The 16,043-nt window shown below is 45.8% G+C and overlaps 1 protein-coding gene across 2 annotated transcripts in view; it reads right to left on the bottom strand.

The window, feature by feature from the left end:
- The window catches only part of LOC138450655 (retroviral integration site protein Fli-1 homolog), a 299,198-nt gene that overhangs the window by 61,144 nt on the left and 222,011 nt on the right, over positions 1-16,043 (bottom strand). For both annotated transcript variants that reach the window (XM_069604852.1, XM_069604851.1), the window contains exon 5: positions 8,821-8,898. In XM_069604852.1, coding sequence (XP_069460953.1) covers positions 8,821-8,898 — 78 coding nt within the window. The remainder of the gene's footprint in view (positions 1-8,820; positions 8,899-16,043) is intronic.

Here is a 16,043-nt window from a genome sequence, read left to right as displayed (position 1 = left end):
ATAATCAACATCAGTAATCAACCCCCATTGGTAATTCACAGGGATTCTTCCCCTCGAACATTAATCCCCACGCATATTGGGACCCTAGGTAGTGTCACAAGAAAGGCATTGGCATCCTCAGGGTCTGAAAAAACAATGCCTGCCCCCATGTTCGTCTCTGAGTTTGGCAGGGAAAAGCATGGCATACTTCTCTCTGAGCCTCTTTTTAACATCAATATATTTTCGCCGGTTTGCCTGTACTTTATCTGAAAAATCTGGGGAAAGTCTAATAGTGTCCCCTGTGTATGCCAAGGAGCCTTTCTTCATGGCCTTCTGCAGAGTCTTGTCTCTATCACGATAGCTCAACATACGAGTTATGATCGGCCAAGCCAGAAATCGAGGAATTGGTTTCCTTTCACTAGGTATCCTGTGCACCCTCTTAACTTTAAAGACCGTCAAGAAGCCCTCGTTGTCCGGCGCCTCCCGCAGTATGGATTCAAGCAAGGGTTCCATCACCTGCTGGTCCACCGCTTCAGAGATACCCACTATCTGTAAATTATTCCATCTAGATCATGACTCAAGATCCTCCTGCTTCTCTGCTAGTTTCTTAAGGGCCTTCCTGAATTGCACAAGTTCATGTGATACCGCTCTGGATTCACCATCCACTGTAGAAAATTGACCCTCTACTTGATTCAGCCTCTCCACTTATTTGTTCAGGCATACCTGCATGTGGTCCACCTTACATGTGAGGGTATCCATTTTCCCATCCAAGGATTGTTTACTGGTTTGTAGCTGGTTAAACGTGGCCTTGATATTGTTGAATTCGCCGTAGGATTGGGGGGAGTGTGCTGGGAAGGACCCTCTTGTGAGTCCTCCATCACTTTACCATTCTTTACTTGCCCTGGCGTGTACTCCACCCTCTCGGCTCCCAAAGAAATCACTGACACACCTTGTTTTAGATGGGGGAGGGAGCACTGCTCCCCGTGCAGCCAGTCCCTCACCAAGCACTTAGTCACATGTGAGTCCTCTGCACCAGTGAATGTCACTCGCCCCAGGTTATGTAGATCTTCTGCCGAGTGTAGAGCCCCTCACCAGGCAAATGTATAGTTCAAACCCAGGCAATATTCAAGGATGCTTGCTACCATGCCATAGCCTCACGCCCGGCTGTGATGGCACAACACACAATGCCTGAATCAGGGAGGCTCCATGCTGTGCCAACCTCCACTCTGTAGTCCCACACCACAAGCCAATGTCCCACTGCTCTCTCACATTTCTCTTGCTAACTTAGATAGTTTTTGCTGTCATCTTGCTCATTCAGCGTAGTGCCAACGTAGTTGCAGTCTTGACAAGCATGCTTACTCTTCATCTCCAAAGTCTTAAGAGTGGCTAACAAATGCGCTCGTGCAACTGGGCATAGAGAGTGACTTCTTCCACTGTGACACTCCGATACATCCCATCTAACTGCAATATTGCACTATAATGTGCCCCTTGTGCAAGGATAAGCAGCAACCCCGGTCACCAAATCTGCAGCATTGGCTTCCTCCCTCAACTGTTGGTGCCTCTCTGGTGGTCCTCTGAATCCTCATTGATTCCACACAGGCTTCCTGGCCGTTGTATGGGGCTCCAATGGGCTCCTCCACATATTGCAAGCAATCCATCTCTGGATCCAGTTGTGCTCTGCACTATTCCTCATTGTAGCCTTGGGCATAGCACTTCACCTGCAATACCCAGTGCTTCAATCCTCTCAGCTTAAGAAGATTCCGGCTCCAAGGGTGCACCCTCATGTCATCTCCACTTGGCTCTCTGCCCAATTCCAAGCGCCGCCACCAGTTGGATGCCTCCTCACTCACTGCGGCTCACATAACATGCTCCCAGCAGTTTCCATCGCCTGGGCCATCGATGGGTGGAGTGGAGTTCCGTTAGGAGAGTTCAGTACCAGTTATAAAACATGCAGAGCACCGGCCGCCGCCACCGCTCTTTGCCGGAGGGCAGAGGCAGGTGCTACTCCAATACTGCAACATCCCTGCCCCAACAACGGACCACTCAGCAGTGCACTGTCCTGCTTTCCAAAGCCAGGATCGCAGGATCAATAACACAACTTCTGCCAGTTTGCTGCAGGACCATAGATCGAGCCATACCTCCGTCACGTCTTCTGACAGGGCACTCAAAAGCAGAAGCGCTCTGCAGCTCCTCTCACAATCACCACAGGCCAGGCCTGCTTCCCCTCCTTTCCACCTCACGCCCTCAGTTCATGGACTGCAGCCACCAGACTTCACCTGAGTGTGCTTGGGGAGTTTCTACAGCTGATGTACCCACTGGGAATACAGCATCAGGTCAGGGTCAGCAGGATTGCATCCAGATTTGCTAGAGTGGCAAGGAGCTCATAGGCTGCTAGCCACTGTAGCCGGGCTCATCAGCTCCCCCTCCCTCGGAGATCATTTTTATTGAGACACCTGTGCCCTGTTTTCCTCCTACAGTCTGGCGGCTCTCTTTGGGCCCTCTACTCTCACCGTCCTGTGAGGCCAAAAACCTTGGAGTCATCTTTGAATCCTCTCTCTCCTTTACTCCTTACATTTTGAAGCTTGTAAAGAAGGCCCACTTTCAGCTTCACCTCCTTCATAGACATCATTTAGGGGTTGCCAGGGGTCGCAACTGCGACCCCTGAGGTTTCTCTTGCTACCCCTGTGGTCTCCCTTGCTACCCCTAAAAAAAAAGTTTAAAAAATAATCCTTTTGTTAAAAAAAAACATTGTTTACATTGAGGCTCATGGGCTGTGGCCAGCAGCATGTGGCTATTTGTTTCTGGAGTGGCTGGTTTTCTGATCGCTATAGCCGGTAAGATAGCTCAGTGGTTTGAGCACTGGCTGCTGGAATGTGTGTGTGATCTGTAGGTTTCAGGTTTGACTCCTAGCAAGGCCAACTCAGCCTTTCATCCTGATGAGGTTGATAAATGAGTACCAACACAGGTTGGGAGATATTATATGTATATTTGTTCTATATGAAGCGCTTAGCATAAGTGCTATATAATAACACATCATTATCCCTTGGACGTCTCCTTGCATTTACAGTCATTTGGCAATATGGGCCTATACGCAATGATATTAACGATACATATGGTGATCCATTCTTGTATAAAATGTATATCACTTTACAGTGATATCCTAACCATATTTTTGTTAGTGTACTAACAAACAATGCTATATGATACCACTTCCTGTTTTGTCGTGGGGTGAAAGATCGTGTCCCACTGCCTCCCGTGATGTCACTTTGGGGTGGGGTCAAATTACATCACTTCTTGTGATGCCATCAGAGGTCAAGGGTCATGTGATGTCACTTCCACTACCCCTGGCATTTTGGTGAAATAACATCCCTGACTTCCTTACAGGCATTCTACCGTTCCTTACCTTCCCCCAGAAGCTCAACGTCTCTAGAGCCCTGGTGCTCTCGAGGCTGGACTACTGCAACAGTCTCTTCCTCAACCTCCCCCTTTGTTGTCTACAACCCCTTTGGATAATCCAGAATAGGGCTGCAAGACTTATCCTCAGCCTGAAGCTCTGGGATCATATCACTGTAGCCCTAAAATGTATACATTGACTCCTGGTGGCTTCATGGATGAACATCAAGATCCTCTGTATCATTGACAAAGCTTTCTGGGGCCTGGGACCACAGTATCTGCAACTTTGTCTTTGTCCGCTCCTTTAACTCCAATTCTCTGCTTGTGAAACGCTTTTCGAAACAAAGAGCGGGAGGCATGTCTCTCTCTTTGGCTGGTCCCTCTCTTTAGAACAGCCTTCCTGTTCCTTTTAGACTTCTAAACTCTGCTTTTCTCTTCCTGTTTCCCTCAACCCCTTCCATGCTAACTCACACCACTGCCACTGAGACTGGTGCCTTGGTCCCTTATAAACCTCACAGGTTCCAGGCCCTATATCTACCCGACACCAGTATACCTCCCCCATTCAGCACTGCCCTTGTGGGTATACTGCCTGGCAGCTGTGCACCCCACCTTTGGGACTCCTCTGCCCCAGCAGTTAGCTAGAGGCCTCCCACCTTGGCATTCCATGGCAATTTGCTTTTCGGCTCCTATCAGCACTTGCCATCTCTACCCCCCCTTCCATTCATGCACTTCTCTTACTGACCAATCCATATGTGCATTTATAGCAACAGTGTGTACAATTTACTTTGTATAAATAAGGGAAAAGCAGATGCAAATGCTTTCTATAACATTGTTAAGTGCACGTTTGTGTGTGGAAGTTTAGTATGTTGATTGGGTTATAGAAAGAGTTTTTGTAAGTGATTGGTGGATAAATGTGTGACTGTTCGAAAGCAGGCAATGAGGGAGTGTTACAACATAATCCAGGCCTTTTAATGACACATGGCCTGGAAAGGGGACTGCAGAGACGGCAGATATTCATGAAGGTCCATGGATTATGGTCTTTGTATGCTAGAGAAAGGTATTTTGGACAGAAAATTGTTTCTGTGTTTTTTATTTTCCTCTAATATACAATTGTCCATTGTTTACATTAGCATAGTACAAACTGCTAATGGAAATGTTGGACAATCTTATTGAGTCTAACTACTTTACTGAAAAATGTAAAGTAGATGAGTCTATAAGATTACTTTTTTTAGATCTATTTCTTAACTGTGAAAGGTGGTTCCTAAAGGAAGCTTTTTTTTGTTGTTTTTGATTTTAGATATATATGTATATTTTGCAGGAAAGGCCAGGAAGTAAGGTAGGGGAGGGAAATGAGGGAAGGGGCACCAACCACAGATATGAAGGGGCAGGTGGACATGGGAAGATGTTGGATGTGCGTTAAATCTAAGGTAGAGGGCAGTGATTCTCATGCTCCTTGATTACAGCCTAAGAGCGCACTTTGAAACTGATCCCCCCTGCAGAGTGGTGTGTTACAGTATATACAGAGTGCTGTTGTCTTGGACAAATATGGATCAACAGCCTCTTTTATGGTTTGCAAGGTAGTTGGTCGGATTTTCTGCCCAACAGGAGTAGCATGTGTGGTGGCAGTAGCGGTTCAGAAAGATGAGGTAGAAGAAGACGGCCTGAGAAAGAAACAGCCTTTCTCAGATTACCTGTGTGGTGTGAGCGGGTGTGGCGGTGCATGCAGGTAGTACCAAAAGAGTACTGCCTGTGTTGTACGCGACTGAGTATGATTCCACTCTCAATGCATTCAACATGGGTAGCTGGAGCATTTGGTACCCCTTGTACGGTCTTAAAGAACTGCCACACCAATGATTCTCTCTGGGTGCTGGAGGTAGGCATTTTCTCTATCTCATCTTCCTGGTCCTCTTGATCCTCCTCTACACCATTGCGCCTTTTCCGTTGTCCAGGTCCTCCAGCTGGTGGTGGTGGTGGCTCTTGGTGAGGAGGGATGGCCATGGCTGATGCCATAATGGAAGTTAAATAGCAGGTGTGCCAATACTCTTCAAAGCAGGTGCTTTCTCCTGGATTGCAAATGGAAAATTAGTCAGAATGGGCCTAGGATCTGTGGAGGGGTAAACTTTTAGCTTCAAACTGCTGAAAATGCAGTTTTTAAATGTTTGCAAAGCCTGGACTCATTCGTGAAGCACAGATCCGTTTGCGAATACGTCATCATGCCACTTGAGCAATAGTGGTACTACAAAGCTTTTGTTAAATACCCAGGGAAATTCTAAGTCTCTAACAAATCTCTAATAAAGCTGGAGAGTAAGAAAATGTAAGTCAGTCCATGAGTAGAAGGGTTTTTCCACAGTCAGTTCCAATGTGGTGCACTCACTGTCTTATGTCTAGCGTTTCACAACAACAGCTAGTGGAAAACAGGCATTCACTTAAATTTTATTATTCAGTAACATCACAATAATCGTCCATACATACAAAAATAAAGGCAGTGCACAGGATGTTCTAAAGGGTGTAATGCTTTCCCAAACAGTGGTCAAAGTGTACGAAAAGAAGTAGTGGAGCTATGTTCCCTGCCGGTCTGCCCCACTCTCCCCATTGCCACGCCCCTCCCACACACAGTCCAAACCCCCAAACAAACACACCTATTATTGAAGGGAATGTTCAGTGCAGTGCACTGAAGTGCAAGCTTCAACTTCTTCCTACACTTCCTACACTTTTATTTTAAAACGAAACCGTTCTGGTATAGGAACAGTGAAACTGAAAAATAAAAAGTATAGGAGCACCGCTCCCGAACCCTCCCGCCCACTTCGACCGCTGCTCCCAAGCACGCAAATAGTTCTCAATCCATATGACTTGCATTTATTTATCTATTGTGCATTTGTAAGGTCCTTATAGATCAACAAATTGTGTTTCAAAGCGCCCGCAGGGCAGAAGGGAGGGCACATGGGAACAAATGCAAAATGGAATAAACTGATGGACAGGAAGGAGGCGGTCCTACTAGGCCTTGTGAGCATTCAGAACGTGCAAGTGTAGAGAGAGAGAAGGGACAGGGAAGTGGGTAAGTGCCAGGAGTTCCACAGAGGGAAGTGCAAGAAGTTAGTTGTGGTCAACAGTAAGTGCCTGGCAGAAATCTCTTGGTACAGAAGTGATCACCTGCCAATAAAAGTGCAAACATGTGGCAACACAGGCCAGTGGGTGCCCAAAGCCAAGTGCTGGGGTGGGGAGGAGGGCTGAGGGCGATTGGGCGGGAGGACAGGGCCCAGAAGGACACATAAGGCCCCTGGCCACCAATCTCAGCTACTGTAGGGTTTTAGCACAGGAGCGAGAGGGGGAAGGAGGAGGTAAAGAGGAAACTATTGAGGAGCTTCCAGAATTTGAGGAGATCCGTCTCAAGATGGAAAGGGAGGGGGAGGTTGTTCCAGAGGAGGGAGCCAGCTGAGGAGAGAAATCCGCCAGCAGCTCGCTGCTTAGAAAAGCACTTGGCACACAGAGAGTTGGAGCTGGAGGAGCATACAAATTTGAAAGGAAGGTATTTGGTGAGAGCAAGTTGTAGATAGATTGGTCTATGGCCCCAGACAGCCTTATGGATGATGCAGAGGGATTTGAATTTGATCCCTGAAGCAACCGGGAGCCAATGGAGGGTGTTTAGGGCTGGAGAGATATGGTATTTGGGCTTAAGGCCAATGATAAATCTTGCAGCCCTATTCTGGACATGTTGGAGGGGGCAGAGAGAGGAAGAAGGTAGATTGAGGAAGAGGCTGTTGCAATAGTCACGCCTAGAGAGTACCAAGGCTCTAGAGACATTGAGCTTCTGGTGGAAAGTGAGGAAGGGAAGGATACCTTTGAGGAGGTGGAGTTGAAAGTGGGCCTTCTTGGCAAGGTCCAGGATGTGAGGGAGAAAAGAGAGAGATAAGTCGAAGATGACTCCAAGGTTTCTGTCTTCAGATGCTGGAGAAGGCTCATAGTGAGTGCCCAGAGTGCAGGGAGGAAAGAGGGAGTGGGAGTCTCAATAGTGAGGATCCCAGTCTTGCTGGCATTAAGGCAGAGATCATTGGAGGCACACCAGGACTGGATAGCAAATAGGCAGTAGGGGGAGCATCAGAGGGAAGTTTGAAAAATAGTTGGGTGGCATCTGCGTAACACAGAAGTGGGGGGGAGAAGGTGGAGATAAAGTGAGCAAGCAGAGAGAGATATACGTTAAAGATTCAGGGAGAGAGGTTAGAGCCCTGGGGAACACCACAGCTGGACATGAAGGGAAAGGTTGAATCAAGGGTAGGGTTATGATTGACAAAGTTGGGTTCTATCTGGTAGGCAGCATCAGATCATCATGTTATGGACAGTGTCTCGACAGGATGACTTTTGTTGTCTTACAGACAAGCTCCAGTGTGAGTGGATTATGTTAAAGGCAACAGTCAGGGTGAGAGAATGTCTCCTAAAGCACTGAGGCACCAGTAATCCCCACAACCTTTAAGGGCAAAATGTCAGCAGGGTAGATCTTGGCACCAAGTCGACTTTGCAAGATCACCAATCTTGAATGCACTCTTAATGAGTGGTACTTCAAACTGGATTACAGAAGACAACAATTATTCTCCATGTGAGTCCACAGACATTTTCTGTCAGCATTATCTGTTAAAAGGCATATTTAAAGTGTAGGGAACTGTCTTTGCCCTAAGTTTAGGATGCCAGTCTTCCAACACTGGAACAATTATTAACACAGGTCCCTTTAGTAAAAAGATAGAACAACTTCAACCAATTCCAGGTTTTAGAGTATTCTCTTTGTAGAGGAAAGGGGTGTAATTCATAGACAAGCCAGCCAATCACACACTCCTCCTGACATTAAACATGAGATCAAACAATGCACTTTCCTGGTAAGAAACTTCTCTATCAGTACTATACAATATTCATTCATATAGCTCGGAAATTTCCCAAGGGACAGCTATAATATTTCAGTCTGTACGGGGAGGAAATTTAGATGACTTCAGTAACGTTAGCTCCTTGCAGGCTGGGATGTTACAACTATTTGTTGAAAACAGCCTAACAGTTCAGATTGTATTATACACAATGCGAGCTGAGTAGGTTTGAACATAGTTTCTTGTTTCTTCACCAATTTGGATTTCGTTTCAACACTGAAATCTGAGCACACGGAGACATAATTGAGCAGATAAAAAAGATACACCTGAGTGAATACTTCGGAAATACGGGTCCAGATATAGAGACCGACACATATGACCAAATGGCAGCAAGCACACACCTGAACCCACATACCTGGAGTGACCATCACACCAATATCTGGCCAGATAAACATGCAAGGAATGTTCCCCTGTATAGACAGATATGTTCCAAGATGGGCAAACTGCTAAATATAGTCTGTGAGAATGTGTGGCTTAGTAATGGAGTGAGATAACATCTGGGCTAACTATTGTTGTGCACCCGGTCAAACAATCTGCTTACCTGTTTTTACCTGGATCCGTGGAGGCGTTGTCTGTTGGGTGATCACAGGAGTGACAGGGTAGGTAAATGTTGGGCTACCTGTGGGGAGAGGAGTGTTAGAGTGCAGTAAAGTAAGGAGGACAGAGGAGATCCATGAGGCGGGAATTTGCTCTTTGAAATTAAGACATAACTGTTGACAAGAGAGATTACAATCCCATTGCTCGATACTCAATGCACACTGAAACTGGACATTTCAAAGTCATATATGGCTAAAAGAGGAATAAATAGACTTTTCAGAGAATGGTGTCTAGATAAGTATGAATTCATTGCTGATGGTTAGTATCATGATCTACTGATTGGGGAGCAGAAGGGACTCCTGCAAGTGCAGTATTTGTGGGGGTCTTCTGTGGATACATATGCCACATTACCTACAGAGACCCTATCTCACTTGACTGGTCTGACCATGCCGCCATTCCTACTATTGCTCACCCACTACGGTCTGGCTAAATGCCCCATCACTCAATGCCACTCATTCAAAACCTGGCCAGTCAATGAGCTAGAAGCAAACTTTGCAGACATCCCCATGACAGGGAATGCCTCTGGCCTCCTGGAATTATTCAACAACTCTGCTATGAAACTGGTGGATATGCATGCCCCCCTAAAAATCAGCAGCGTTCAAACCAAACCATCTGCCCCTTGGTACACCCCCAAGCTCACCTCTAACAAAAGCTCAATCAGAGCCCTAGAGAAACTGTGGCGCAAAAACCATAATCCTGGATACCTCACAAAACTCAAATCTCTCTGCGCCAACCTTAGGATTTTGGTGACTGAAGGCAAAGCTGCTTACCACTCCACAACCCTTGTGGCAGCCTCAAACATGAGCAAAGCTCTCTTTGAAATAGTAAAGCATTGTACCAAACCCTCACCGAAACCTGACATACCAGCAACTCAGGAAAAAAGCAGTAGAATCAACAATCGAAAAATTAGACAAAATCAGAGAGACCATTGAATCAACTTCCCACAGCATTAGCGCCCCCTGCGCCCTGGCATGCACACTGCCCCTCTAGACCAACTTCTATACTCTCTCTACACCTGATCTCCCAAAAATAATTGCCTCCCTTAAACCTACTTCTTACTGTGACGCAATCATCCCAGCCTCCATCATTAAACAATTGACAAACCCAGTGCTCAACACGCTCCGCAGCATCATTAATGCCTCCATCACAGAAGGGTCATTCCTAGAAACCCTCAAGACTGGTTTCTTATGACCTCTTTTGAAAAAATAAACTCTAGATCTAGATGACCTGGCCAAGTACCAGCCCATTAGAAACCTCCAATTTATTGGCAATTCTTGAAAAAAGTAGTCACTATACAACTACTCCCCAGAATTGAACAACTTCACCTCCTAAATGACTATCAGTCACGGTTCTGGCCCAAGTGTACCATCGAGACAGCTTGCAGCCAGGTGGTGAATGATGCCCTCCAAGTCATGGATGAGGGCGACTCATGCCTCCTGGTCCTCCCTGACCTCTCAGCTGCATTTGACACTGATGACCACTATATCTTCCGCTCTCTTCTTGCTGACAGGATGGGATTCCATGGAACTGTCCTGAATTGGTTTACCTCTTACCTCTTGGGCAGACACCAGGATGTCCAGATGAACTTGTTGTGTTCTAATCAACTCTAGAGCTCCTGTGAAGTCCTCCAATGCTCAATCCTGCCACCAATCCTTTTTAACCTTTACATGGGCCTCTAGGTACTGTCATCAAAGATCCCAATATAGCCATTCACAAATACACGCCCGATACTCAGTTGTACATTAGAGTAAATAGTGCACAGGACATCACTCATCTCCACGATTACCTGTCATCATCCAGTCTTGGATGTGGACTACCTACCTCAAACTAAACTCATCCGTGGCAGAATTTATGCTCATTGGTCCTCTCGGTAGACAACAACTTGCCCAACAATGGCTCAATGGGGGCACCTAGAATGATTTGGTCCACAACTTTCTTACTCAGCAAAAGGGGTAGGCTTCGCCATTGAAAGCAGCCTATCCTCCCAGAAACACATAGCAAAGAAGGCCCAAACAGCCTAGCTCTGGACTTCTGGTCTGTAGTGCACACCCTTTGGTCTTGCACATCAATGGGGGTAACGCCCTCCAGATGGGGCTCCCAGCTTCTCACTTGGCTCCCCTATAAGCAGTCCACCGCGCTGCAGCACGTCCCATTACGATGCACAGAAATTTGACCAAATCAGCCTATACTACGCTAACTGCATGGGCTTCCTCTCCATGCCAGGATACTGTACAAGACTGAATGTATCATCTACAAAGCCGTTACGGGTAGCACACCAGCATACCCAGTGGCTAAGCTCTACATATCTGGTGGCACATGCACCTCACGCAGCAAATTGACAAACCAGCTTGAATCCCAACTTGTCCACAGAGGACCCACAAACAATCCTTCTCTTGTTATGCGCCCACCCTCTGAAATTATATTCTGGTGCCGGCTCGGAATACCTCCACAATTCTCCAATTTTGCAAATCTCTCAAAACATGGCTTTTTCAACAACATCTGACCAAGGACAAATTCCAATGGGCGCACACATTGATGCACAGACAGTTAAATATGCCAGCTCAAACACCGGCTACACATTTTGTTAGAGGCGTTGCTGGTGGGGGGGGGGCTAAGAGGCTATAGCCCCTGGTCTTTTGGTTGTAGCCCCGGATAGAATCTCAGGAGCTACAACCAAAAGGCCAGCTAGCCCCCAGTCCTGACAGTTCTGACATTAGCGTAACCCTGGGTCTTTTCCAGACCTAGCAACACCCCTGCACTCTGTACAGCACTCTGCTGTTTTCGAGTTAGGTCTAAGCTTTAAATAATGACATCTTAAAACATAAAAAATGTGGGAGTGTTCTCCATTATTGGAAATCAATTGGCAGGCTCATGCATGGCTAGTAAATGATGGAACCTTACATTAATGTGTAGGAGTTTTGTCAACAGACAATGTTGACAGATATGGGGTGGTTGCACCTTAGCTTGCGAAATCCATGGATTTATATATGACAGACTGTGGAATCTGGAGTGCATACATGGGGCGAGGGAAGTGTGGGCTCTTTAATAGCTGGATGAGGATGGGCATTCAGATATTGGAAGCAGCTGCGCGTTTTCTTTCACATGAGCTGCAAAGATTTTTCAGGCATAGATTTCTGCAAAGGACTGACGGTTCAGTAGAATGTGTGTGCGGTTCTTGAGTAAATAATGTGAAATATAATTTGAAGCTCTGTTCCATGTTGCATTTGTTTGCCTTCAGAATTACTGTGCAATTGTTGAATTTTATGATGTTTCTCTCAATACAGATAGTCAATAAGGGACCTATCGAATCAAGAGGGAGGCCAAAAGCTCCCCTGATTTGTGGCAATCAAAGGCAACCTCTCAGCAGTGGGGGGGCGTGCCTTCTGGCTCAACCCAGAAATAATCCCAGTGAGCTTTAGAGCTAAAATAAAAGCAGCATATGAGGCAAGAGGGGAAACGGAAACCTCAGTAAAAATAGCGCTGTCTAGTAGCTTAACTCGATATTGGCTGCTAAAGGAATCTTATGGGTTAGAGCCATACCTGGATACAATGCAACCCAAAGAAATGAGAGCACTTTATACGAAAGTGTGACTGCCGATCCTCCCCCTTGCGAGCTTGAGAAATAAGTGGAATGAGAGTAATTCCCCCGACTGCCCGTATTGCTCAAATATAGTGGAAAGTGTGGCCCATTTTGTTCTCCTAGGCCCAATGTATTTACATATAAGCAGGAAGTATCTTAACCCTCTGTGTAAGCAGTGCCGAATACGATGCACTGAAGACGTACTCCGCCTATGCCTGGCAGACATGGATCCGCTGGCAACACATTGTCTGGGGAATTATGTACTGCAGGCATAGAGGAGAAGGATGACGGCTACCATGTTTTGCACTAACTGTATGCATGAACCTTTGCTCAGTACGTGGTGCATTTATTTGTATGCTGAAAATGAATAACATACAAATGTAACAATGTTGAGGTTAAAATGTGGTGGTGGAACCCCTGTTGATTTTTTAATACTGTGTTTTCATTGCTATAGTATGTGTGTTTCAAGAAGGCATTTTAGGAGGTCACCCTATGTATATTGGGTATTTAATCAAAATTACTGTATTTTACTTGCCTGGTTTTATTCATTTTACCTACTGCCAGTGGTTACATTTTAAGGATGTGTTGATGACATTGTTGTATGTTACTTTTATGGCCTGTGTGGACTGGACTAAAGTTATACGAAACAGATGTGAAGTTTCTCCGAATGTTTTTGGGAGACTGCCACATGGGAACTGAAAGCCTATCCAAGAAGCAAGGACTACTCAGCAAAGAGGTCTTGCTGTCAGTTACCCACTGGAAGGATTTTGGAACAATGATCTTTTTCATCTGCTCAAATGGGAAATGCTAGGATCCGCAAGGAACCAAGTGATCTCTGAGTTGCAACAGTCCTTGAGCCCAGGAGGTCAACAAAGTGATGGGAGTGTAGGTAGTTTATGCCTGAAGACGAGAAGATGACTACGAGCGCCTTCTCTAGGCCCACTGCAATCCTACACATCATTACAGAACAGGTGTACTGTGGCAGTTCAACTACTCCACTGCATTCCTCCAGCCAAATGCTACCCAATCCTTTCAATGTGTAACCTTAGAGCACAAGCCATTGCAAGGGACATGTGTCTCTATCTGTTTTAAGAAATGATTCACTTTCTTGCATTCTTTTCGTATCTTACGATCTAGTTGGAACTAATCTTGACATGTTCCAAAAAGTTAAAGACAATGGAGCTGGCGGCCAGTTATGACCCTGTTACCCCTATCCCCCCCCCCTTCTCTGAACACCCCCCACCCCCAGGAGCCGTGTGTAAACACTTGGAATGTTTGGCACTTGCAGGTTTTTGGAGGGCATATGCGTGATTTTTATCGAGATTTCCTCATTATTTTCAGAGATGTGTTAGACTGAGAAACACACGAAGCATATCATATTCTATTCTGCATGAGTACAGCAGACCTAATGCTTTGAAACATTTGTTTCCTTTTAATGTGAGATTTATATTGGCTTTTCACTTTTCATTCTTTTTTCACACAAGTTTGCCTTTTCACGCTTTTAAAAACTGGACCCATCCATTGCAGGGCTGCTGTTCAACATTACCTTGCTTGCATGGCCTTCACTTGTAACACAGGTTGTTGAAAAAAAAGAAAGTATTTGTGTTTTGCTGCAAATCATTTCCAAAAAATAATTTGGATGGGCACAGACGAGATGTTGGAATGAGCACAGAGCACGTTATAGGTACCATTAAGTGACGGTGGGTTGGTGGTTTGCCAGCTGTGCTTTGTGTGCCCAGAAAATAGAATTTTAGCATTGCACACGGGACGGTGTTTTTCCTCAGCAAAGATTTGGGGACTCGTGTTGTGAGTTCCCCTTTCCAGTTTCAGGGATGCCTGTTTAATTGGAGGTGTACATTTTATGTTTGGGTGTTTGTATGTGGTGGTTGGTAGGGTTGGTAGGTTCGGTTTGCGGTGTGGTAGTCGGGTTATAAGGGTTGGGTGCTGAAGATCTTGGATGATGCTTTGAAGGATTTTACTTTTTCAATTGTGGGTTCATATATGGTTGTTAGATCCTACAATACATTGTTGGTTTTTATTGGGCCTCAAAACTATTGAAACCTGTGGTAAATGTTTATTCTAATGTAAAGGGCTGTCAGTTGTTTTGCTGCTTTGAGCTCTTTTAGTTCATTTTTAACATGGTGTTACCCTTCTTAACCCTAATATTGTGCCAGGGATTGTAGCTATCGCCAAAAACAATCCTCTGTCCAGGTTTCTCTCTTTCTTGCTCTTTAATAAGTGCTCACTCAGCTGTCTCTCATGCAATGACAATTCAGAGTTTCAATACTATCGTTATAGAAAGTCATAATTCTATTAAAGACACAGAGGTGAAGGATTATGCTTTCTCTCATCTTTACTTCTCGAGCAGCACAACACTAGAACAATAATATATACACAAAACAAAGCTTAAACTACAACTCCCAACTGGTTTGAGTCTTTGGTAGTTCATATATTATTGGTCCTTTCCAAAACATGTGACTTTTATGACCAATCAACACCTATTCAGTGCCATAAACACTGTGATCTTCCTGTTCCTATCCTCTTTCTTTTCTGCTCGGGCAGTGAGTTAAGTACACCTTTTTCATATTACTATTATATCATTTGAGCATACATTGCAAGGCGTTTATTGCTAAAGCGAGCACAGCGAGTGTGACAATGGAGGTGCAGCATATCTGCAGTTGTTCTTTGGTTGCAACAGAGCTCGGGCACCGGCGACCGCAACACTACAGGCCAGCTGGTGGGGGCACAGCGTTCATGGAAGGTGATTACAGCACAATAGGGCTTCAAAGCTTCCCGCGCTTTAGGATCATGCTTCCGTGACCGTTGGTGTAGCACGGAGTGAGAGAGTGTTTTTTCAGAGAACGCTGACAATTTATATTGAGACTGCATTACCGGCATACGTACGTGGATAGCATGTAGAACATTATTACCTCAAGGAGGCTGACTGAAACAAGAACGCAAACGGCGCGGTGGACCCTGCTGGCTGTAAGTACCAAATAGTAATATACATTTCGTGACGGGCAGAGTCCCAAGTTAAACTGTCAAGCTGAGAGCTCAGCATTACCCTGACCCACTATTTATTTCACTGCCTATATACATACATATATATTGACAGGAACAAGCCCAAGACTCCTGTGTTCAGAGCCTTCATTATATCCCCTGAGCGAGATGAGTAGCTCTAGTGAGGAGGGCAGAGCTCATATGAGCCAGAAAGGAATTCAGCCCAGCATGTGGCAAGACATTCAAAAGGCAATGAGGGCCAGTCTAGGACATGGTTCTCAGCAGCTATCCCTCGGGGAGGACTGGCTAAAATTCTCCTGAGACATAGAAGGGCTCAGGGGAGCAAGTGAGCCTGGGGGAGTGAAAAGGGGAAGATAAAAAGCCTGCAAGTCACGAGATGCCCAGGCCCCCCTATACCCCTCCCACACCCACCCACCCGCTGGGTACGCCACAGAAGGTGAAAGGTGGCAAGAGGAAGGCAGTGAGGTTGAGGGTGAATGAAAGCAGGTGGCAAGACATATCCTCAAGCAGCGCGGATGAGTAGGAGAACAAGGACTGGCAGGAGCAATCCACTGAGGATGAAGTGG

The sequence above is a fragment of the Ambystoma mexicanum genome, chromosome 1p, assembly GCF_040938575.1.
Source record: "Ambystoma mexicanum isolate Mex_15411 chromosome 1p, UKY_AmexF1_1, whole genome shotgun sequence".
Classification (NCBI taxonomy): domain Eukaryota; kingdom Metazoa; phylum Chordata; class Amphibia; order Caudata; family Ambystomatidae; genus Ambystoma; species Ambystoma mexicanum.
The sequence above is the reverse complement of the archived record's forward strand: the minus strand, read 5'-3'. Positions and strand labels throughout refer to the sequence as shown.